General features: G+C 40.6%; 1 protein-coding gene across 2 annotated transcripts; it reads left to right on the top strand.

Annotated features, from left to right (window-relative positions):
* Positions 1-1,624: 1,624 nt before the first annotated feature.
* Positions 1,625-19,701, top strand: LOC125317247 (carbonic anhydrase 2). 2 transcript variants are annotated; one of them, XM_048286977.1, is made up of 7 exons: positions 1,625-1,763; positions 2,264-2,461; positions 12,885-13,003; positions 14,419-14,511; positions 15,280-15,342; positions 16,388-16,543; positions 18,847-19,701. In XM_048286977.1, exons 1-7 carry the CDS (start codon positions 1,730-1,732, stop codon positions 18,964-18,966), a joined length of 783 nt encoding a protein of 260 aa, XP_048142934.1. In that variant the 5' UTR covers positions 1,625-1,729; the 3' UTR covers positions 18,967-19,701. The 2 variants fall into 2 exon arrangements, with proteins under 2 accessions (XP_048142934.1, XP_048142935.1); XM_048286978.1 differs by lacking the exons at positions 1,625-1,763; positions 2,264-2,461 and adding an exon at positions 10,715-10,734.
* Positions 19,702-23,495: the final 3,794 nt, after the last annotated feature.

Raw genomic sequence — 23,495 nt, forward strand, 5'->3', positions numbered from 1 at the left:
TGGATTTGTATCTATGCATTTATGAGACTGTTGATATACTGGATAGCACGACGGGCAGATTTAAAAGTGATTGATGCAAAGTATAAATAATGAGCAAAGAAGGAATGCCTAATAAAAGTGTAATATGCATTTCCATTTGTTGTTCTACATCACACGCCACAGCCATTTCTAACTAATTTCTGTGTATACAGTTTTGCCATCACATTTCCATTTTATGGTCGCTAAACCATACTGAGGCATGCAAATGTGAGGACACACTGTGTTAGTCACTAATAAGCTTTAAATATTTTCTGCTTATACTTGAAAGGGTCTGAGAAACGCCTTTAATTTTTGTAAGCAATTTCCAGCTGGTTACGTTTGCTGTTACCAACAGTACCCATTATACAAACAGACTTTTCTCCCTCCTCTTACAAATACAAACAAAAGACACAGATTTTACAATGCTGAATGTAAACGATGAAGTCATTCTGGTGTTGTTATTCTAGATTTACAATGACCTCACTGAAAACAGAATTTAGACCCCTGTAGTTAAACCACAACAGAATAATATTAAAACCAGATTTGAATAAACCATCTTAAGAAAATGGGGTTAAGTTACAATGTCATTTCCATACCGAAAACTGCTCAGAGCAAGACACAGAAAAGCCTTCAAACAGGACCATCTGCAAACGCACTCGGGTAGGAGCTGCCCCTCGGGGCCAGCCCGCCCCACCACAGCGCCGGGCCGAGGGAAGCCGGCACGACACGCAACGGAGCCGCCGCCGAAAGGGCTGCCGAGGTCCGATCCCTCCTGTCCCGCCATAGAACACCGGAGCGTTGCGCAATAGGAAAACATCTAAAATATGTATTGCTCAGTTTTGTTCTCGCTAATCCAGCCTCGAGAGCGGTAGCTCAGCCGCACTCACCGTTAAGTGTGTATTGCCTAAGTGGTAAGAATTAAACGTAAGCCCAGCTCGACCTGCAGCTTCTCCGGAGGCGATCAGGAAAAATGCACTACGGAGCAATAACCGGTGACGTCCCCACTCTTCTGAAGCCCCACCGCAGCTCCTCTCCGCAACTCCGCCGATCTCCGCCTCCAAAACCTGGCACCTATGGCAAACCCTGGCTGCAGGACCCTCCGCCACGGCTCCCGCACGGCCAAACTGCCATGCCCAGCTGCCCTCTTCCCTCCTTTCCCTCCGCTCCCAGCAGGGAGCAGCACCCGACCGCCCTGCCGCGCCGCGCCGCGCACGTACACACACACTGGCACACACAGAGGGACACACGGACGCGCACCCGCTCCCTCTCTCACACCGCACTCTCGCACCTGCCGCCCGCCCCGCACCGGCTCTCGGCACGCTGCTCGGCCCAGCCGCCGGCACCTCCCAAGGTCACGGCGCCCCGCAGTGCCCGCGCACCGCCCGCAGGTGCGCGATGCGCGGAAGGAGGGCGGCAGCGCGCGGGGCGGCCCAGGCTGCCCGCGGCCGCACCGGACCGCATAGCGCCGCCCGCCCGCCTGCGGAGGGCGCTGTTCACCGGGCCCGCCACAGCTCCGCCGCCGACCGCGGATTATAAGGGACCGCTCTCTCCGCCCCCAGCGGAATCTCCCTCCGCCCTCGCCCTCACTCCCCTCCCCTCCTCCGGCCGCCGAGAAGGGCATGGAGTTGGCGGGAGCCTATAAAAGCTCCTGAGAGCGTGCTGGGGCCACGGCGCTGTGACAGCCTCCGCAGGCAGAGCAGGGCCGCGCACCATGTCCCACCACTGGGGATACGGCAGCCACGACGGTGAGTGTGAGTGCCCGGCGGTGCAGGACACCTGCCGGCAGGTCCCCGGTAGCCGCGCCCGTAACGTGCCCGCTGCTGCCCCGCGGAGCCCTTGCTCGAAGCGGCAATGAGCTCGGTGGCGCTTTTTTATCGTAACCTTGAAATGCACCTGCGCCCGGGCAGCCCGTCCGGCGCTCCGCACGCTGTGCTGGCGCATCTCCTGCTTCCTTGGTGACATTCCTTTACTTCGGGAAGGGAGTGACGGGCGCTACTCCACAGGACAGGGTCGCCCCGAGGACTCCCCGGTACAGCTCCCGCCTCGGCCACCGAGGCTGTGAGGCTGCCGGGTGCCTCGGTGCCCAGGTGGGATCTTCGCTCGCTTGTGCTGCCGCTGCCGCCAGCCCTCCCAAGTGGGAGTTAAAAGGCTGGTGTTTTGAACATCCGTTTCCCAGAGGGAGGGTTATCGTTTATATCCCCCGAACTTTATGTTTCCCACTGAGTTTCTTTCCGCTGTCTTGCAGGACCCGCTCACTGGCATGAGCACTTTCCCATCGCCAATGGAGAGCGCCAGTCCCCTATTGACATTTGCAGCAAGTCCGCCAAGTATGACTCCTCTCTGAAGCCTCTCAGTTTCAGTTATGATGCCAGCACGGCCAGAAGCATCGTCAACAACGGGCACTCCTTCAATGTGGAGTTTGATGATTCTTCTGACAAGTCAGGTGAGACCTCACATTCGTGTGCAGGAGGAGAATCGCAGAAATTGCTACTAAGATTCCTACTAAAACATACACTAAATCCGTAAAGGTTTTCTAAGGATGAAAACATACCAAAATGTTCTGGCTTCTGTAAGGTGAGGATTCAGCAAACAGGAGACTGAGATCCTGTTAAAAGAAAACTAAGGCTATCTGAGCAGCTAAACTCCAGTGAAGTGAATTGTTTTATTTTTGTATAAATCAAAAGGATCTGGATAAGGGCTTGGCTGTGGAAAGAAAAAAGTTTAAAAGTATTTAACAAGAATAATTTTAGGCATAGGTTGACATAAGCTACTGATAAATGGTTAAAAGAAGAGGCAAAATACATTGTAGGAAAAATTTGCCTTAGAATAGCAAAGGATTACAGTTAACAATTTGAAGTGGAAATAGTTTGGAAATACTTTCTTTGGTTATCAAAATATTATTTCACATTTCTGAAGCCAGTATGCTCCCAGGTTAGTACAGAAACAGAGGAGTGATTAGAAAATACCTCTTTGTTCTTTTGTAATTCAAAAAAAACCATTATCGCTGAAATTTCTTGATGCTGGGCTTTCTAGATAAAGTGTCTGATGCACTCCTACAAAGTTTGTCGCAGGCGGTCGGTCCACAGTGTCTTGCTGTTCATTGTGTTGTGTGGTGAAATAAAGCACTGAAACCAGCAAACCATAAGTAATCCTTACTGAAAGGAATGGCCTTTCTGATGGACAGACTGAATCCAAGCTGTCCTTGCAACAAGGGTTTAGTAGGTTGTCTTTAACTGTAGTTTTTCATCTGGCTGCATTTGCAGAAATGATCGCCCTGCCACAATGAATGTGCCTTTATTTTTAATTTCGACAACAAAAACAATCCTGTTGTAAGTCACTGCCTTCTCTATGGACAGTGCCTGATTTAACTTGCTTGAGCAAGTGTCCTATTTTTCCTAAGTGTTTTGTTGGCCATGTCATTTAGGGAATGGTGCTGAAACCAAATGATCTGTGCCTACTGAAAATATGAGATTTTTGTAACTAATGTAATACAACAGTATAACAGACATTCAGCAGTGCTCTTAAGAATTTGACTTTGTATTTTAATTATAGTCTTTATGCTGAACAATATTAAGTGGTCAGATATAAGTGTTAACAGTTGCATAAATACACATAGGTCCATATATAATTTGCAAAGAGCATCAACATTAATATTTGTATGGATTTTAAAAAGAGAGGAAAAAGGTATTCTGACCTCTTAGTGTTTATTTTTCTGAAACCCTGGGAAGCTAAAGGAGCTGCATCATGTTCAATAACAGTGTCATGGAGAATAAGGTAGATGATCCAGAGTACAAAAAAAGGTATTCTTTTTGTACCATATACATGCAAGTCTGCTCTTGCTGCCATCCTTCTCTCACTGAGCCCAAAGGAATCAGGTTCAGGTCTCCACAGAATAAGAAACTATTGTGTTCACTTTGTGTGTGCCTAAGTCTGGAAAGAACTGTGAAAATTGGGTTGTGAGGAAAAAATGGCAGAAACATAAAATAATTTAAAGAAACGTCTGTAGAAAGAATGCTTTTTATGAGAAGTCAGTGCAGAACCAGAACATCTGTGACAGGGATCCTTTGACAAATACACAGTGACACAGCTTTCAGAGTGGGAGGATAGGAGATGCAAGCAGAAATATTCTCAGTATCTCTATTAGTGAATCAGAAAATTATTATTCTTTAGAAAAAAAAACCACTAAACAGATTTCTGTGAAGCTAGGTAAGGGTGGATCATTCAGTACTAGACTTCCTACTGAAATTTACAGTGCTTAGAATCTACCTGGCAGCACACTTAATGGCTTCATTTGTATGCTGTTAACTAGGTAACCTACTTTCCTTACACAAAATAGAGCTGTCTTTTACTTGTATCTGCTTGATTCTGAATTTGAGACTCAAACATGCATCCCCAGTTCTTGGTTAGACATCACACAGCAGTGACAAGGAGAAGCTATTTGAGTTTATGTGATGTGCTGGTATTTTTTACAGAAGACAATGGAATAATACCCTGAAAATACTTCCCACAGGTTGTATTGCTTGTTTCTGTGAGCTGTCCCATATGTGGTAATGAATTATCTGTAGTAGTAGGTGCAAAATGAAGTAATAAGATCACTGTTTGTGAATCATCTTCAAGATGAGTAACTGCACGCAAAGTAGATCCATTTCCTTAAGAATCTTCAGCCTTGTAACTAATGACACTGAAGCAAACTGAACAGCAGTTCTAGGTCTTAATGTCTGTTTGATCACTCCTGCTCTTCTGAGTATACAGAATGATTTCTTGCGGTTAAAAAAAAACCCCAAACAGGTAGTAGTAGCATAATAAAAATAGGTAAGAAAGCTAAAATGTATATTTGGATAAAATGCTCTGAAAACAGCTGTTACTTATTTCTTTGATTCAGAAAATATGTAATGTGGATAATGTTGATCACAATTAAGAACAAGTAGATATAAGAATAATAAAAATTTTGGTATTTTTCTTTCAGAATGTATATTTGTTACATTACATGTATGCTCTGAAAACAGCTGTTACTTACTTCTTTGATTCAGAAAATATGTAATGTGGATAATGTTGATCACAATTAAGAACAAGTAGATATAAGAATAATAAAAATTTTGGTATTTTTCTTTCAGAATGTATATTTGTTACATTACATGTATGCATCAGGAAAGTTGTATGAAGCTTCTGCCCATATTTGTGAAAAACAAAAAGAAAAATTGGAATTCCTTAAAATATCTATATTACTTTGGGTAAGAAAGCAAAATAGAAGTTCAGCTTTTTCAACAAAAATAACTTTATGTGCAATTTATGTGACTGATGTAACTTCACAGAAGAAAATGTTTTCTTCTTTGCTTTCAGAAGATATCTTTATTAATCGGTGGAGCTTTAAAGACATAACTCTTGATTCAGGTTGTAATTATGCTTATGACCTATACAGTCTTCTCTTAAAATGAATTTCTACCAGAGAAATTATATTGATTTTTTGATAGCTTTGGAACCTGACTTTGTTTTACTTTCATGTTAATTTTTTTTACATATGCCTAGATGTTACTAACAATGCTCAGAAAAACTCTCTTCCTAAGCAATTACCTCCAAATCTTTGATTTCAGTTCTTGTAGCAACTGTCTTGGGTTGTGTGACAGCTGTTAGACTCCAGAATATACTTGTAAAGGCTCTGTTAATTCCCAAAGTGAATCCCCTTCATATTTCACAGTTACAAGTTGGTAGAAATGGTGTATGGAAAGGATAGTCACAAGCCAGCTTTGCCATGTTTATGAACATTTTTTGTTTGGAAAAATTCCATGTTTGTCCCTTCCATAATATAGTATTCTATCTTATATCCTTGGAGCCTTTTGGAATGCTTTCTTGGGTTTGTGTGTAGAAACTGAACTGTGAACTTCCCCTTTCAGTTGTTACTTTGTCAGTCTTCTCCTTCCGTTCTTGCAGTTGCTTTCTTAATTTGCATGTCCACTGTCTTTTAATAGTAGTGGAAGGTGAAGTATTTATAGGGATTCATCTCTAAGATTCTTTAATTTTTTAAATTTCTTCTTAACTTTGACAGAAAAACAGTGTCACTGGGAATAAAACTTTGAATTCAGGTTCATCCACTCTTCTAATGGGACCAGACCGTACATGCATGAGTGAAGTATGTGGTGATGATAATTCTTAAAATGAGGTTACTGTAATCTAGGAATTTATAGCAGAGTCTCATTAAGGGTACTTCTTTTATCATATTAAACATTGCACATTCTAGTCTTCTGTAAGGACTTGCATATTGTTTCCCTCACTTTAGAAGACAGAAGTAAACAGTGACTTCTCAGAGCCATAAAACCACAGGATGTGAGTTCACTCAAAAAACCCTCAAGAGCCTGAAAGGTTTTGTAACATATGTAAAATGTGTTCTGTGTGAGTTTTCGCAGAAAATGTTTGAGAATTTATCTAAGTTCTGAAATTCAAATGAGACATGTTCACAGCAGTAGATTATGTATTCTGTATTTTCTGATCAAGTGTTTGATGAACTTATAAAAGAAAGAAGTCAATCAGCCATGAATTTATTCTATAACAAGAATGTTAGAATACCATATTTTAGCTGTAGAACCTGACAGAAGTGATTTGCAACTATGGTGAAAAACTAGAGACATTACAAAATGTGCTGGTAATTCATTCTAGTGGGTAAGTCTCTTAATTGTTTCCTTCTCCTTGCTGCTGAGCTAGAAAGACTATTGAAATTCAAGTCAGTGTCCCAAGTAAATCTGACATTTTTGCAAATATTAAGTCATAGTAGAACTTAAAATTTATGAGAAGACCTTGAAAATGAAAATACTGTATTCATCTTGTTGCTAGCTTCCCTTGAGAGTCTTTCAGTAGTTGTAATCCAATATGTTACTTGATTCTTTCTATACTTGTAAATATTAATGTGTACACTTCAGCTGTCTTAAATTATGACTCACTGTAAATAAACTAATCTATTTTGTTACAGTGGTTATTGAAGAGCCAATGCATTAGCACCGCTCTGTTGGCAGATATTTTCTTTGAAAGTAGTGCCACTGTTGCTCTTTTCCTACGCTGCCACCTAAATTGGTAAATGGAAGCACAAATATGTAGGTCTGCTGTCTTTAAGGCACAACTCTTAAAGTCACTGCTACTGGTCTATTTTTAGGCTTACCAGATCCAAAGATATAATATTAGCTGTGCCAGAATAATACTGCATGTCATCAGTATAGGATCATGGATTGAAGGTCCACAGTGCAATATAACTTAAGCAGTGAATGTCTTGATCCTTTGGGATCAGAAATAAGAGAACTGATTGATTATAGGTGCAGGGGACTGTATTCAGACACCTGCTTATGTCACAAGTAATGTTGTGCATGGCTTGGCTAAAATGTCGGAGGTTTCAAGGGCATGTGATCTTTAAATCATTTTTCCTGTAACTGGGATCACCAGAAGCTGTAAAGTGTGTGTAAACAAGTAACTTGAATAGCTCCAGTATTTCCAGGAACTGGAAAGGAAGATGAGAGGACTTGAGATCAGTCCTGCGTGTTTCAGGTCTTAGTTTCTTTACAGAACACAGAAGTGCCCTTCTCCATTTACACTGGGGTGGGGTTGGTTTGTTGGTGGGGTTTTTTTTGTTTGTGTGTTTTGTTTGTTGGTAGGGGTTGTTTGTTTCTTTGTTTTATCTTAACATGCAACTTCTGAGCAGAAATTTGACCTGGATTATGCATTTAGGAATCCTGGAAACTTCCTTCCCTTTTGCCAAATCCGTCCTCTAGAGGCGCTTTTAATGCAAAACCAGGAGAAACTAGGCAGCTGTTATCAGCTGGGGCCACTTGGAAAAGTTTATTTTTAAGATGTAATGAAGCTGTGTGCCAGATGTCATGATTAACACTCTTCCCAGCTGATAATTTGTTTATTTACTCACAGGCGTGAGGGACTGCTGCATACTTAGAGGCAATGCTCACACCTTGAGTTTGTTAGTCGGTCATTAGATCTCAACGTAGTATGATCACTGTCCAATACACAATTTTCAGTACAGTAAGCAGCCACTGGATTAGTATTTAAGTATTACTATCAGAAATTAAACCAATTGTTACTTTCAAGAGAATTTTAATGCTTCCGGCTTGGTTCCTAAATTGTTGTCAGCCTATGTAGTGTGACATGTGAGGGCTGAAGGCTGGTCACAGACTCAGTACAGCATCTTACGATTCTCAGAGAATCTCTGTTTAAGAACCTACAAGAGAAATAAGCTCTACTTGTCCCAGGCAGTTGGAGGAATGTTAAGAACCTAAATGACTTTGTATCCTGAAGCAGGTCAGAGTCTTTCTGGCTGCTGCCCAGTCTGAATGAAATAGTTCAACTGAGGTGAATTGGAACCACTGACCTGCTGCAGATAGACACGTCTTCAGACTGGCTGTGTTCTGGCAGCTGTTTCATTCTGGTCTATCTCTGTGGAACATCCTTGTAGCCTTATCAGGCTAAATTTCTAGCAAGGTCAGAAGTAGGTTTGTTTTGGTTTTTTTTCCCTCATATACCAATTTTTTTTTCCTCATAGTGAAACCAATTACAGATGTTTTCTGTAAATATGAGCCCTACAGTCAGATGATTCAATGCTTTTCTTGCTTTTCTTGCTTGTCATGATACAACGTCCTAGGAGGAATGTCTGAAAGAGATAACATAAAGAAGGAAACATCTCACGAAATGTGACTCTTTGTACTCCACGTTTCATGGAAGTGACAACTCACCCTAACTGAACTCTAGTCTGCCAGATGAGAAAGCCCATCCTTGCGTAAGAACACAAGGCTAATTCCTGAGCATCCTCATAAGAACCTTTTTCATGTCATTAACAGTACATGGTGCTCAAGTAGGTTTTTTTCTTTCCTCAAGTAATGCTTCATCTGCTTTGTCTCTTCAAGTTCTGTTTTCCATTGTACAGATGTCTCTGTATACACAAAAGCTTACAAAATATTAACATTAAAGTATGTACTATGCATATGTTTACATAAATATATTCCTAGAATGTTATTCACATGTGCACATCTACTGGAGGCTGATAGACATCATGGTTTCCTTTGCGCTAAAGCAATGTGTGTGCAAGAGGGCTGTTCTCAAAGGTAGATGCCTGAAATGTCCTGCTGTTGGGTTTTTGTTTGGCAGAATCTCAATTAGAATTAATTCTCCAAGTTTGGAGCTTTGGACATCTACTGTGCTCTAGTGGACCAATTATTTCAGCTACTGGAAGGAGCTTTGTTGTCAATGATTGTCATTTGAAGAACACTTTCTCATTCTGCATTTTCTCAGATTAACAAACTTTACAGTAACATTTTTTCTTGTCACACTAAGTTGTATGACAGGAAGGAAATCAACCTAACTCATTAAACAATCATGTAGTTCCTCCATTTTGATAATTCCATTGACATGTTTATTGGCTTGATGAGTTTTATTAGTCTTTTGCTCTGTATAGAGAGCATCCCATGGGAGTTAGCTGAATAGCAGTAATTCCCACAGTATTCCTGCAAAAATTTAGATGTGAATGCTGCCACTTTCTGAAAAAAGGTATGCAGTGGTCCACAGTATTTTTTACAAGGCTGTTCTGTTTTACATTGGAAGGATGACTGCCCACCAGCTTGCCTTTAAATAGAAGAGGGAAGGTGTGTAGCCTCAGTAAACAGCTGTACCAGACACAACAAAATGCCCTTTGATTTCTGTGTGTTTTCAGATATCCCAAGAAAGTGTAATGGAGTCAAATCAACTTCACCTTCTGTATCCAAGAAATCCCACAGTTGGTATAAGTCACATAAATGGAAGAGTTTGTGTGGTTATTTGACTTTCTGAATTAGTGCTGCTAATACTTACATGCACCTAATTCAGGCCATGTTACGAGATCATTTAACAGTGAAATATAATTACTGGATGTTATACTACAATAACTTCTCCAGTAAAGGGTAGAAGATAAAATGGTAATGGGAAAACAGTTACCATTTCTTAATCTAAAGAAAGTAGCTCCAAATTTGTCTAATGTATCTAATAGTGGAAAAGAAAAAAGGGCACTGTCAAGCTGTCACGTAGACAGGCTGTAACACAAGACCAGGTTATGATGTAAACTGTCTTGAGTAGATGAAATCTGTGAGAAAATAACTTTTTTTCAGCTCATCTTGTGCTGTCTTCAGACAGCATTGCATCTGAAGCTGTGCTATAAAACAGAAGGGATCACAGCTACATACGTATTTTCAGGATGGTTTTCACTAATACTAATTTCAAAAGTAAGGGAGCTAATGATGAAGTGCTCCAATATGGATCAGAACTTCCCCATCCTTTTTAAAAAGGGGATGGAAAGGTTAGGCTTCTTTTCAATGTAGCCTCGAGTTGATATTCCTGTCACATGGAACAAAGACAGGGAAGTTGCTGGTGTGAATGTTGTTCTGATTCTCTGAACTTCTATGTTGCAAAAGCTGGTAACATTTATTTATGGTTTAAAAAGCTTGTTCTGGAGAAAAAAGCAGTTCTATCATTTCTATTTTGCCTTTTAAGTTTAGTTTTAAATTTTACTTCTTTGGAAAGGCTGAGAAGTAGTAAAAATAAAATAACTGCTTAACGTAGGCTAGAACAAGAGGGCTGTTCTGTAATTAAGCCTGCTGAATTTGTATTCATTCACACTAATCTAATTATTACTTTCTTTGAATGCTCTGCTGTGAGTCAAAATAAGCTAGTGCTGGATTTGAGAACCACAGAATGAGAAAAGTAAGCAAAAACTGCAAAGAGATTTTTCTGCATCTTTTGGGTTTTTGAGACTATAGCAAACTTTGTGTAGAGAAATAACACTGTAAATGAATTCAAGAACGTTGCATGTTTCTGCTTTTCAGCATGCTTTCCATTGATTAATAATGGCAGATTAACCTGTGCTGTGCTAGTGCTTTCTGAGGTGAAGGAGTGGTGGAACCTCAGTCCACTTATATCTGCAAGGACCAGCAAGACCACGAGCTAAAGGAACTGAAACTTTGCAACTCCATGGCATCATTTTAAAATGAGACACAATATTGTATGGATTAAATGATTTTGCATCTGTAAAGACACAGGAACCAGTTACTTCATTTCCAAAAGGAGCTAATGCCCATTTACAGCTGCCATTCTAAAAAAAGTACTCAGATTTTTAGTCTTGTGCTTAAAACAGTTATGCTTCTTGGCAACTAGCACATGCAGAAATGTAAAAGTAGAGTAAGATATGTTCCTATTTGATTACTTTAAGTAGCCATTCTTCTTTGGATCACACAGTGTGGAAGTAGGTAGGGCAAGTCCTAGTCTGTTGGCTACAGTATTGGAAATTACAAAGGCTGCAGTGGAACATAGATTCGTGATTTTCAAATAAAAATACATGTTGGGAGACTTCTAAATATATTTACCAGCGGAGCCCCAGGCAAATGCAAGATTTATCCAGTGAACCCAAATTTTGCATGTGTAGGGAGCACTGGTGGAAACTAATGTATTTTTAAGAAATCTTATTTTGTTTTCATGTATTGCAAATTTTTAGTGAAATCCTTCTCACCTTACTGTTTATATCCATGGCTGATGTTGTCCATGCTTGTATATAATGGGACTTTTTCAAACCTGAACATGCAGCCACCTTTTCCAATCAGCATTTGATGTATGTTTTCACACATGCACGTATTGTGCTAGTGTCTAGACTAATCGCAGACTGAGAGGAAAGCATCTTTACTCCACAGAATCATTTTGTGGCACATACACAGAGCACACTTACATGTAATATCTGATGTCAACACTCTTCTGTCACTTATTATATATATTTACAGAGAGAAATTGGTCTCTTAAAAATATCCTAACACTTTAAGTTACTTTTTGTTTCTAAATTTTTTAATATTAATAACTTAAAGTTATAATTTTGAATTCGGATTTGAGATGCTCAGGCGAAAAAAATAAAAGAAAAAAATCCCCAACCAAACCACAAACTAGTGTGAAACCTTGCTCTGATAGCTTAGATAAATAGCTCTGTTTAATAGAACTATTTGTTATTATTCTGTGCTTTATGCTGCACTGGAGGAGACATTGTCTGTGGCCTGAGCATTTTGCAATGGTAGGGCTTGATCCTGCATATCGTAATGGTGATTGGTCACAGTTTGGGTAGAAGGGTAAAACTAACAAACAGAATAAGGGAGCTTGCTCTTGTAGAATTCAAAGTGTGGCTGGGCACTTCACTTGGAGCAGTCCCATAGCACAAGTAGTGCCACATAATGGAGAGCATAAATAAGCAACTAGTTTCCAATCCATGTTTAAAAAAATCTGCCCATGTAGGCATTGCCATTTTTACCACAACGGGAAGGACAAGAGATTTGAATTCACATCTCTGCACTGTCTTGTCCTGTGCTTGTTGCTTTACCTTGCTACAACCCATTGCTAACAGGTGTTCAGGTTTAATTTGGAGCCAAAAACATTTCACTCAACCTAATCTTCCACAGGATTTGCAGGATTAAGGCCTAAATGGATGAAATGTCTAAAATGAAAGGACAGAGTACATGAAAGATGATTTGGTCTTCAAATGTACTTCCTTAGAGTAATTCTGTGTGGGCCTCTTACAAAGGGCTTTTTTTTATCTATTTGGTGACAGAAAAGTTACATCTTCCCTCATCACTTGTAATACTAGCATGCCTGTTAAATTGCTGATGAGATGCTCACTGTAAAGTCACTTATGTTTTTATGCATTTATTATTGATTTTGGTGTATTGCAGTAATGTACCATTGAGGATGATCTGGAGTAGCATGGCAGCATGCAATGAACTGTAGATCACGTGGAAGACTTGAGATAACTGTTTCAGTTTGAAGGGAGACTTGATAACAAAAGTTATGGGGGTTGCTAATAAAGCTTCTTTGCTTTGCAGTGCTGCAAGGAGGAGCACTGGATGGAGTCTACAGGCTGGTGCAGTTTCACATTCACTGGGGATCCTGTGATGGCCAGGGATCTGAGCACACTGTGGATGGTGTGAAGTATGATGCAGAGGTAGGACATGCTTTACCTTCTCCAGTCTTCTTTGTATAATGAGGTGGGGGTTTTTTTAGGTCTTTCACCACAGTAGCACCTTCTCTACAGATCTTCATAGGAGGAGGTTACCATAGAAGATTTTGGTACGATGCCACCTTAGAACATACTCCTTGCAAGAGCAGAGATTAGAATTGCAATACTTTTCTCAGCTACTCCATGTCAAAGTGAAGCAGAAAACCCCACATTAATAATACCTGTTTTTTCCCTGCTTTCTCAGTGACTCTTGGAAATTACGAAGAAATAGAATTGCAGCACCTCTGTACATACACATCCTCTTTTCCTGGCTTCAATTTTTAACATCAGAGGTATTTATAAAAGCAGCAGAATAATTTTGGGGCAGATATTTTCATATTTTGGTAGCAAAGAATGAAGGGCTGTGAAGAGGGCAGACAGCAAAGTGAGATTTTACAGGCATTCTTTGTGATACCCTTGTGACTCCAGCTGTCCCTCGGAGCACTTAGACTCCATTTTACAGTCTGACTACAGAAACTGAGTGACTTCAGTGCCTTGCATCCCACCTTTCCTTGTCCCCTGTTCAGGAATCTACCTCTGGGTGCTGCGACAGACTTACAAAATATATTCATAAGTACACATTTGTGGAACATACCTGTGGTTTGCATTGACAGATAAACAAAATGGCCCCACAAATTCATTGGCTCTGCTGCTTTTTCATGAGATAGAAGTAGCTTTTGTCTTATGTGAGAAACTTGAAACTGCCTTCTGTCTTACACAGTACCATAATTACTTGTTCAACTTGACTTGCAGATGTGGGGAAACAGCCTGATGAACTTAAATTAAAAATAACTCGGAAATTAAAAAGAAAGTAAGGTCCTGGCTAACATGACCTGGAGACTCACTTCATATCCTTTTCCAAGTCTTTCCAGAAAAGGACAGGACTGATTTAAAAAAAAAAAAACCTTTCAAATTGTGAGTCAAATCTATAGTTAATGTGTCTCCCCTGCCTCTTCTGACATTGATGATGTATGTCAATGTGGTAAGAACTCCAGGATATATAGCATTAAAGTACTACATCAGAATCCTGCAGGCTGTAAGTGAAGAAAAACTTATGCTGAAGATAACAGGAGCTTCACTAGATGAAAAGCAGAATGATACAGCCACAGCTTGCCTTTAAAACTCATCTGGAAATAGGACTGAGAAGCAAAATTAAATACATTACAGAAATCTCTTTGAATAAATGAACCTTCAATGTAGATAAATAATTCAACAAATTCTTAACGATACACAAAAGCTTTCAAACCTCAGCAGTAAAACACCATCTTGCTTTTAATAAATTACTTCCCTGCATCTTCATTTTTGAAGTATTCTGGATGGAATATCATCTTCACAGGTGCTTCTTGTTTTCTTGCTCCTAGCTCCATATTGTTCACTGGAATGTAAAATATGGTAAATTTGCTGAAGCTGTGAAGCACCCTGATGGTTTAGCTGTGGTGGGCATCTTCATGAAGGTTTGTTGAACTTTTTCTTTTGTATTATTTGTCCATCATGTTCATTGTGTTGTGGGGGGGAACCTAAGAGCAGAAAACAGAGAATAAGGCAGCATTGTGTTATACTGCCTAAATCCATAGCCAACTAGGTGGTGCTCCAAATTCTTACCTTACTTTACCTATAAAAGCTGTACACTAGCCATGGACTATGACTGCCATCCATCAGTGTTGCAGCCCTGTAGCAGCATTCTTGCCTTCATCAAGACAGTGATGCTACCATAACTCTTACAAGTGAAAGGGGATGTGCATAACTGACCAAGTTATGTGTGTATGAATCTGCAGTGTGACCAGCCTAAATAGCACCTGTTTTCCTTTTCTTGTCTTTGTTAAATGGCCAGAGTGTTTTGTCTTAGTTGAATTGCCTCCACAGCTAGCTGGAGGAGGTGTCTGTGCTCCAGCAGTATGTAGTACTCCATCATGGCCTCACTGAGGGTGACTATTTTATTAGGCGTGTGACTTCCATAAAAGAAGAACAGCTTAGGTCCAAAAATAAATCCACACACTGTAAATGAAAATAGCTTTATTCTGTCCAATGTCCTTGGCTGACCCGTTTGTGCTCACTGTCAACTGGCATGATTTTACAGAGACTGTTTTAGTCTCTTATGCTGTAATACTCCTATTATGTAATGAAATGCCGCTGGAAAAAAGTTTCCTTAAGAGCTGTAACAGAAAACTAAGGTGTAATGAGAATGCCTGGTGATTTTCATTTTCATATGGTTTGTGTTACAGGTGGGAAATGCCAAGCCCGAGATGCAGAAGGTTGTGGATGCTCTGAGCTCCATTCAAACCAAGGTAACATTTTCTGTCTGCAGTGATTGACACCTATCACAACTGCGCTATGTTACCTTCTTTAGAAAGTAGATTTTTTTTTTTTTTAATTTCTTCCAGCCTGCTGCATGTATGAAAGTAAAACAAACCTTCCTGCCATCAGTGCAGGCACTCATAATCCTAAAAACAAAACAGATTGGAATGAAGTTGAGGTAGAGAGCGTGGAGTACTAGAAACGGTGATCATTTCCTATTTTTGTGACTAGATTTCTCTGTCTTTTAACTGTATTTAAACCTGTAAGGTAGGATTTATCTTCCTAATCTGAAGTACTTTCCTAGGTTCCCTTTCTAGTCGGTGGTAACAGATGGAAAAGGCATTTCCCCTCATCTGTGCATCTGTGGCCTCAATTTCCTTTTTCCAAGAGAACATGCTTCTCTTGGCTGTTTCTAGAGAGAGAGTTTAGATAAACAGTTTGATCAGGATATATAATTTACGGAAAAAAAGGCTTTCTGTATTTTAAATATTGTGTATAGTTTGTATGTGGTCTTAGTGTGCTGAGTAATGAGAAACTAAAAGTACTTAGTGAGTAATTAGGTACCTTCATAGTGGGTAAAGGCCTGTACCAATGAGAAATGTGGACAGGAAAGGTAAAAAAGGAGACTGTGCTGTCATCTTTCTCATCAGGCTCCCTTTGAGGTAAATGGATATTGTTGTTTACTGCAATGGGCTCTTCAATAGGTCTCACAGGTTCTGTGTTGCCAGTGCAATCAATGTATGTGGCATCTGAAATCTCACTGTTTTTCAAGCAAGGTCAAATCTTATCTCTAAGACCAAGGAACATAAAGGCAGCATCTGGTATGAGAAACAATATCTTGAAAATCTTGTAAGAAATACATTGCTGAGAGTATTTAATCCCAAATATACTACAGTTGGCATGCAACACTTGATGCCAAATTCCATTTCTGCCTTCCTCCAAATACAGAGCTTCCCTAGGAGACCTCACTACTGCAATCCCAGTGTGTGTTGTGGTCTCTTCCTGACATCAGCCCATCTGCTTACTTTATCGTAGGGAAAGCAAGCTTCCTTCACAAATTTTGACCCCACTGGACTCCTTCCTGCATGCAGAGACTACTGGACATACCCTGGCTCACTGACCACTCCACCGCTGCTTGAATGTGTGACCTGGCACGTTCTGAAGGAGCCCATCACTGTGAGCTCTGAGCAGGTAGGTTTCCAATGGATGGTGCCAGTAGATGTGTACTGCAGTTACACTGATGGCTTCAGTTCAGCCCATTAGGTGATCTGTGAAGTGGCAGTGTTACTGCAGAGCTGTGCAGGGTATTAGCTAGCATCACATGTCAGAAATACCTATCTGAAGTGGTAATCCTCTTCTGACAGGACGCTGCTGCCTGTGGATGTAAAGTTTGCTGGAGAATGTAAGGCTGTCCTCTATTTGGACATCTAGGGAAGATAGGGGAGGGAAGTTTAAAAAATTGTATCAGATATTTTCCGGATATATGGTTAGAGCTGTCGTATGGTAAAAATCCAGAAAACTGAGGCATGCATGAAAGGACCATCTGCACATGTGGAGTTAGTCTAGCGTGTGTTGTGAGCATCAGCAGGTTCGCTGTACGTGCAGTCACCTCTCTGGGTGTACTTGCCCTGAAAATGCCAGGTTTACTAAGCACCTGGGGAGCACGTGTGCTGCATCCACAGTCTCACATGTAGAGCTGTAGTTGGTCTGTTGATTTTCCAGCACAGAGCTCTTTTTGCAAGTTCTATTTGTCACAGAACAGACTGGGAAGTCCTACGCAGAATTGTGATGATGCTAACAAAGCTCCCATTGTTTGGAAGAGGCAAAACTTGCAGATTCCAGAAGTCTGCTGCCTAAGAAAATACTCTTGTTGACCAGCCTGAGAAGGATAGTCTTCCTAGTAGGAGGACGCTTGTGCGGATTAAATCCCTCTTGGCCCTAGCTTTCTGTGCCATCCATTAATGAAATTACGTATAGGCAAGTTTCCATTCTTGGGTTCAGATATGTGTGCTTGAGAGCTATAAATAGATTCTAGAGCCTATAAATACAAACTAGCCCTGAAGGGCTTTAGTTTAACCTTCAGATTCTTAAGTCTCTGTTATTGATGACAGAGATGCTAACAATCTGCACCTAATTCTAGGGGGTTTATTCTGCTGATGTGAAAGAAAATGCAACTGAGCCGTTGTGGAACTTAACATAATAGAAGATAGAATATGTGATGAGGAGTAACTGTTGGAAGTAATAACTATAGCAGTGATTGATTGCCGTTAGTAAACTGCAAGGGAGCACTAATGTTGACCCTATTTACTTACTTCAGGCTATTCCTATTGCTGTTGATAATTCCAAGCTTGCAAACACTTATTATAAGGCAGGAGCACACTCGCCAAAATAGTGGGTTTTTTCTACTATACCTACTTCAACCACCTACAAGTGGTAAAAGACACCACTTGTTTCTCCCCCACTCATCCCTCCCTATTACCATCAACATTTCCACACTGTCTGGCAGTTTGCCTTTTCATTCTCAAACTGATCAAAACAAGAAACCATGTATCAGAGTATTGATGCAAGGTTTAAGATGGATAGGTTTTCCAAAGACAGATAGAAGCTGGATATAACAACAGGGTGTAGCAGGCCTGTTATCATTTGTTGTAGTGGCACAGCAGTTCCTGGCAGAGGTTGAGCTCTGAAATTTGTTCTGGTTGGTCCTGAAGGTAAAGTCCAGGGGAGACAGATCACTGCTGAGGACATTTTTCCTTGAATGAGGTTTTCCTGTTCTAGAACCTGACTCGTAGGAAATCCTATCTCCCACCTACATACATTTATCAGCGCTTCCACCTCTCTGTGTGAGATCATTTTTGGGGTGGGTTACTATTTTGGCACAGTCTTTTTAATGAGCTTTGGAGATGCCTATTTAGACATAAAGGTGCTTTTGTTACATCAGATTGTGCAAACACCAATTGTACTTTAAGAACAAGTACCACAACTATACAGTATGCTCCTATTGATGTGAAGCAGTTTTCCCCTCTCACAGCATTTGAAAATCAAGGTAACTTGAATTTATTCAACAGCTTTATTTTGACCCGAGGGTAAGGCCTTTTAAAATTATTATTATTTCAAGTGGACTGAAAAAAAAAAAAAGAGCCAAAACTGTACAACTTGCAGAGGACTCTGAAAGGATTTCAACTCAGGTCTGGATCAAGAACAAACAACTCTTTGCTTGTGGAGTTCAGAAAATGTGTGCCTGTGTCCTTGTTTTCTGGGCTTTCACAGTTGTTCTTGCAAGGATATTTTGTGGACAGGTATTTCGTGCCTGTGTCGAGGCGGGAAATGGTGTGGATGAAATACAGACACGTGGGTGCTGATGCCATCTCTAGACTACTGGTCCTGGCAAAACTGTTTAGTTGGAGCTCTGGTTCAGACCAAGATGTGTAGTTTCGAAAAATCCTGCTGAAGTGAGAGGACACTTTTGAGGATATTTTTGCCTTTTCCCACAGATGTGCAAACTCCGTGGCCTTTGCTTCAATGCTGAGAATGAGCCTGTGTGCCATATGGTGGACAACTGGCGCCCATGTCAGCCTTTGAAGAGCAGAGAAGTCAGAGCTTCCTTCCAGTAACCTCAGTGCTGAGAGTGTTAGGAATTGCTGTGTTTGTGAGGAGCCCCTTTTGCTAAGCCCAAATCAAACTTTGCCATGCGTGCCCAGGCAACTTCTTGTCTCCCAGATCCATTCTTTCTTTTGCTCTGCATCTGAAATGCCAGCTAATGAAATGTGAAAGGCTCTTGGCCAAATGGGAAAGGGTTCTTAAGGTGTGGGGTTGGGGGAGGCAGGGGGTGGGTGGCTGTGTGCATTTTGGTGACTATTACTGCGACTGACACTTTGGTATAATAGGATGTTGGCTGCTTGGGAGAGGATATGGTGGTAGCAAAATAAGCCATTTTAAGAAACCTCATCCACTGGTGTGATAGTACACGTAACTAACGATAACTTGAAGCTTTGTAAGAAGCACAGGAATACAGAATCTAGCTATTATTTAGAAAAAAAAGTATTTTGAGAAAATTAAGCAAAATGAATATTTAGAATTAGACTTCTTAGATTTTAAGAAACTGACATGTAAATATTTTTGAGACTGTTTTGCATTTTTACCCATACTGTCAACAACCTTAGTTATGTCTTAATGGTAGTGTTGGGTTTTTTAATTAAAAATGTTCTAAATTAAATGTTATCTTTAAAAGTTGTTATTACCATAGAAATAATACAAAATACCTTTTCATTGAAATAATATATGTTCTAATTTAAAAAGGAAAATAATATTGTATTTTAGATAACATCTCTAATAAATCTATACTTCTATTTTGGCTTCCCTGCTGTTATTTTAATTCCAGTAAGGAGTCACTAATCTGTTCACATGGTTGCATATTAAACATAATTACTAAACATACACATTGGGAATCAACTTCAGTGATACTGAACATGAATGCAAGACTATATGGTATGTTAAGAAATTTTCTTTGAGTATCTTCTCTGTGATAGCAGAAGGAAGTGTTAATTTTAAGCAATCACTACAAATTATCAAAGTTGAATGTATAATGAAAGATGCCTTCACAAAACTTTTGAACAAAATTATACTGAAGAATGGGCTCATTAGATTCTGGTCCTAGTTTCTAAGTTAACTTATTATGAGTTTGCTACCCCATCAGGAATCACTTTGTAATTTATAAGGTATCAGTTGGGCAGGCTATGTTCTGAAGCACCTGGACCTTGAAATGTGTGAGATGGAATTGAAGCCATCTCAAAATGCATACAGAGATCTTCAGAAAACCCTGTCAAATCTCAACCTTTGAAAAGCTTCCATATTTAAAATGCCCACCCTCCAACCCTACGCCACAAAAAACCCCCAAAACCAGAAAACAGAAAAAACAGATGTTATTTTGACACAGGTTCGTTGTTCTAAGTTCATTTTTTTTTTTCCCATGGAGCTACATAGGTACTTTTCTCTTGCTACAACAACTATACTGTCAAATTCACGTTGAGTGTTTCAGTACCTTTCTGACTCTAAGCATCACCCGTCCCCTGGTCTGAGTGCTATGCATTCTTCCTAAGCACTGCAAGAGAGGTTACACCTCTGTGGTGGGAATTACAGATCCAATTCATTGTGGCTTAAAGGTGCTGAAGCAAGGTCAGAGGAAATACGGTATTACAGGTTGGCTGAGGTTGAATGAGATCTCTAGGGTTCACCTCCTCCACTGCTTCTGCTGAAGCTGGGCCACCAGCAGCGTGTTTGCCCAGGACCACGCCAGAATAGCATCTGAATATCTCTAAGGATGATTAAAAGAATTACTCCTAAACTTAATAAAATATAAGAGCCCTGGATTTTAGAACTCTAAACCTATACCTTGACAACTCTGATACCCTGAATACTAGGCAGTAAGACTTCCTGAGGAGCGATAATCTCATTGGTACCTGAACAGCTGAAAAATTATCCAGGTTGGTACATGGCAGAGAGTGTGAACTAATGGCTAGGTTGAAAACCTAGAAATGCCTCTGAAGTTCTAGCCACTACTGCAGTAAAAAGTTTCAAATCTTGTATTCCATCACACTTCAAGGTTGCTCCATAAATAATAACTAACAGCAGAGACAATCAACATCAGCCATGTATTTATCATCTTGTTTGTGTGAGTCTGTTTACCTGGAATGGTGCCAGTGCCATATGTTTGCCTTTGCTGAGGATAAAGTACTTCTGTATTCAGCCAGACACTGCAAGCTGGTGTTCTAGATCACATACATGGTGTACAGGAAGAGCCTGCGGTGTGTCTTTACTTGTGTGGTCTACCCGGGAATACCGGTCTTTTTCTTCTTTTTTCTATTTCTGTAAGTAAGCCAAATTACAGAACCACACCTCAAAATCCTCCCAAAAAAACCGTTTCCAGCCCCTCTCCAGCGTAAAATGATACATGAACTTATCCCAAATTCACATATTGCAGTTAGAACTCTAGTGTAAGGGATAACCTTTACTAAGGGAGACGCATAGTTCAAACGGGAAATAAAACAATTTCCCTGGCATTCACAATTCATTTCCTGAATGGTGGGTTCAGTTAAGATACTGGTGAATAGAAACATCCACTTCTTCTTTCTGACCTTTATTCTTATTTACTACTTGCTCATATGAAGAGTTTGTAATTAGGTCTTGCAGTTGTTGCACAGCGGACACCACCCATTCTAACATCATCCTGTTTTAACTGGAAAACTGTTGGTAAATTCATAATGGAAATTACGAGACCACTTTGGTCATGGAACCAAAGATGTTCCACTGCACATACTTTCAAGTAGGCAGCTCTGATTAAAGAGAAATTCAGGTAGAAGGAAAAAAAGGCTAGTGCATTAATTTGAAATCATCATAGGAGTCAGCCAGCACTTGGATGGGGGAAAGAGGGAAGCACATTCAGTTGCAAACTGTTCATTTTGCACAGTTTGTGATCTTGTCTGGCACTTGTCTGCCAACTCCATGTGTTAGAACATTTTATGATTTTTCCACTGCTATTTCTAAGGCTTGGATGTGTCCTAGATTGACATGGGCGGGTAGACTGTGATTAGAGATGTTCCCTGGAAGATAAGATAATGATGCCCTGCATGGAGTCAGCAATATTTATAGAAGTCCAGATAGTTTATAGAAGAGTATCACTCACTAAATGACAGCTTTAGGATTTTCTGACTCTTCAAAGAAAAACTGTGCAAGCAACAGCTGTGTCAAATCTAGTACCACAGAAAAAAGGAGTGATGAAAGTACAAGCAGTGGCTTTATTGAAAAACTCCCATGGACCCTCTAACATCCACCACTTCCTCTTCCAAACCACAGCACCCCGTACATTCATGTAGCACTTGGTGACAGTTGCTTACACTGATCTTTGGTATATTTTAAGTCTGTTTGGGAACTGGACATTTCACTGCTGTGTACTTCCTCTTTCCGTATGATGGTAAACAGCTGTGCTGCCTTAATGCCATCGGTGGTTCACTCAGGCCATGGGGCTCCCCAGCCGCCAACTTCCTAAAAGCAGATGCACAAAACTTTTCAGGGATCCCTAACTAATTTTAGAGCATATTTCGCTCTTGTTTTTATCCAAGCCACAAACCAAAGCCATTTGGGTACGTCCCCAGCCCAGTGTGGATTACAGTGCAGTGATTCTCATGTTCACCCTAACAAGGAGCTCTTCAAAGTGCTCACTTTGTTTGGAGCTCGAAGCAACAGAGCTCTGTTGCCTGAGCTGATGGACCCAGATGCTCAGACTTGGTGCTAACATGGAGTAGCTGTGTTGCTCCTAATTCCCCATCAGTCAGTTTTGTCCAGTGAGGATGTCAGTGCACTCCAGCGTATTAAACAGTAAAAAGATACCCTCAGGACATTTGGAAAAAGGCAGCACGTAAGCCTCATCTTTGTAATCTTGCATGGTGTGAGGTATTCTGTGTAGGTATAGAGGCAGTCACTGGTCTTTTGAACTCACACGCTGAAAGAGTGAAGAAGTGCATTGACACAGTGTACAATAAACAAGTAACAGGTGGATATTAACTATGTTTTTACCTGAGGAGTAGGGTTTAATGAGGCTTGTAATATTACTCAGTGGTCAAAGACCTGGAAAATTCGCTGCAACGTATTGGTGTCCTTCTGTCTTGGGAAGCCCAAAGTGTAAGGATCCTCACTCCAGTGAGGTGGGAGGACTCCACCTGCAAGGTTCACCAGTGTAAAAACTGGAGCTTGTGACCACTGAAGGATCCTCTTTGCTCATCCTGTGCCACCTTACCTACAGAGAAAAAAGCAGGCTGGTGGAATGACTCATGGGATCTCTCCCTCTCTACCCCACAGCTGGGCCTTCAGGAGTCCAGTGCACCTAAGCAGGGAAATGGAGCACCCTTTCCATAGCAAAGGAAGAAGTATACCAAGTGATCCTGGGTTTGTAAAACTGTGTAACAGAATACTTTGTTGGAATTACTCAAAGTTCAGGGAAGAGCTTCCTGTTTGCTTAAATTCCTCTTCAGTCAGCTGACTTGAGCTTGATTCAAGAAGAGGAACATGAGCCTATTTAATAGGCTGATACATAAGTTGATGCAGGATATTGTAATTTGGATGGTGCATCTCTTCACCACTTTATTAG

This window comes from Corvus hawaiiensis, chromosome 26 (assembly GCF_020740725.1).
Source record: "Corvus hawaiiensis isolate bCorHaw1 chromosome 26, bCorHaw1.pri.cur, whole genome shotgun sequence".
NCBI classification, from domain to species: domain Eukaryota; kingdom Metazoa; phylum Chordata; class Aves; order Passeriformes; family Corvidae; genus Corvus; species Corvus hawaiiensis.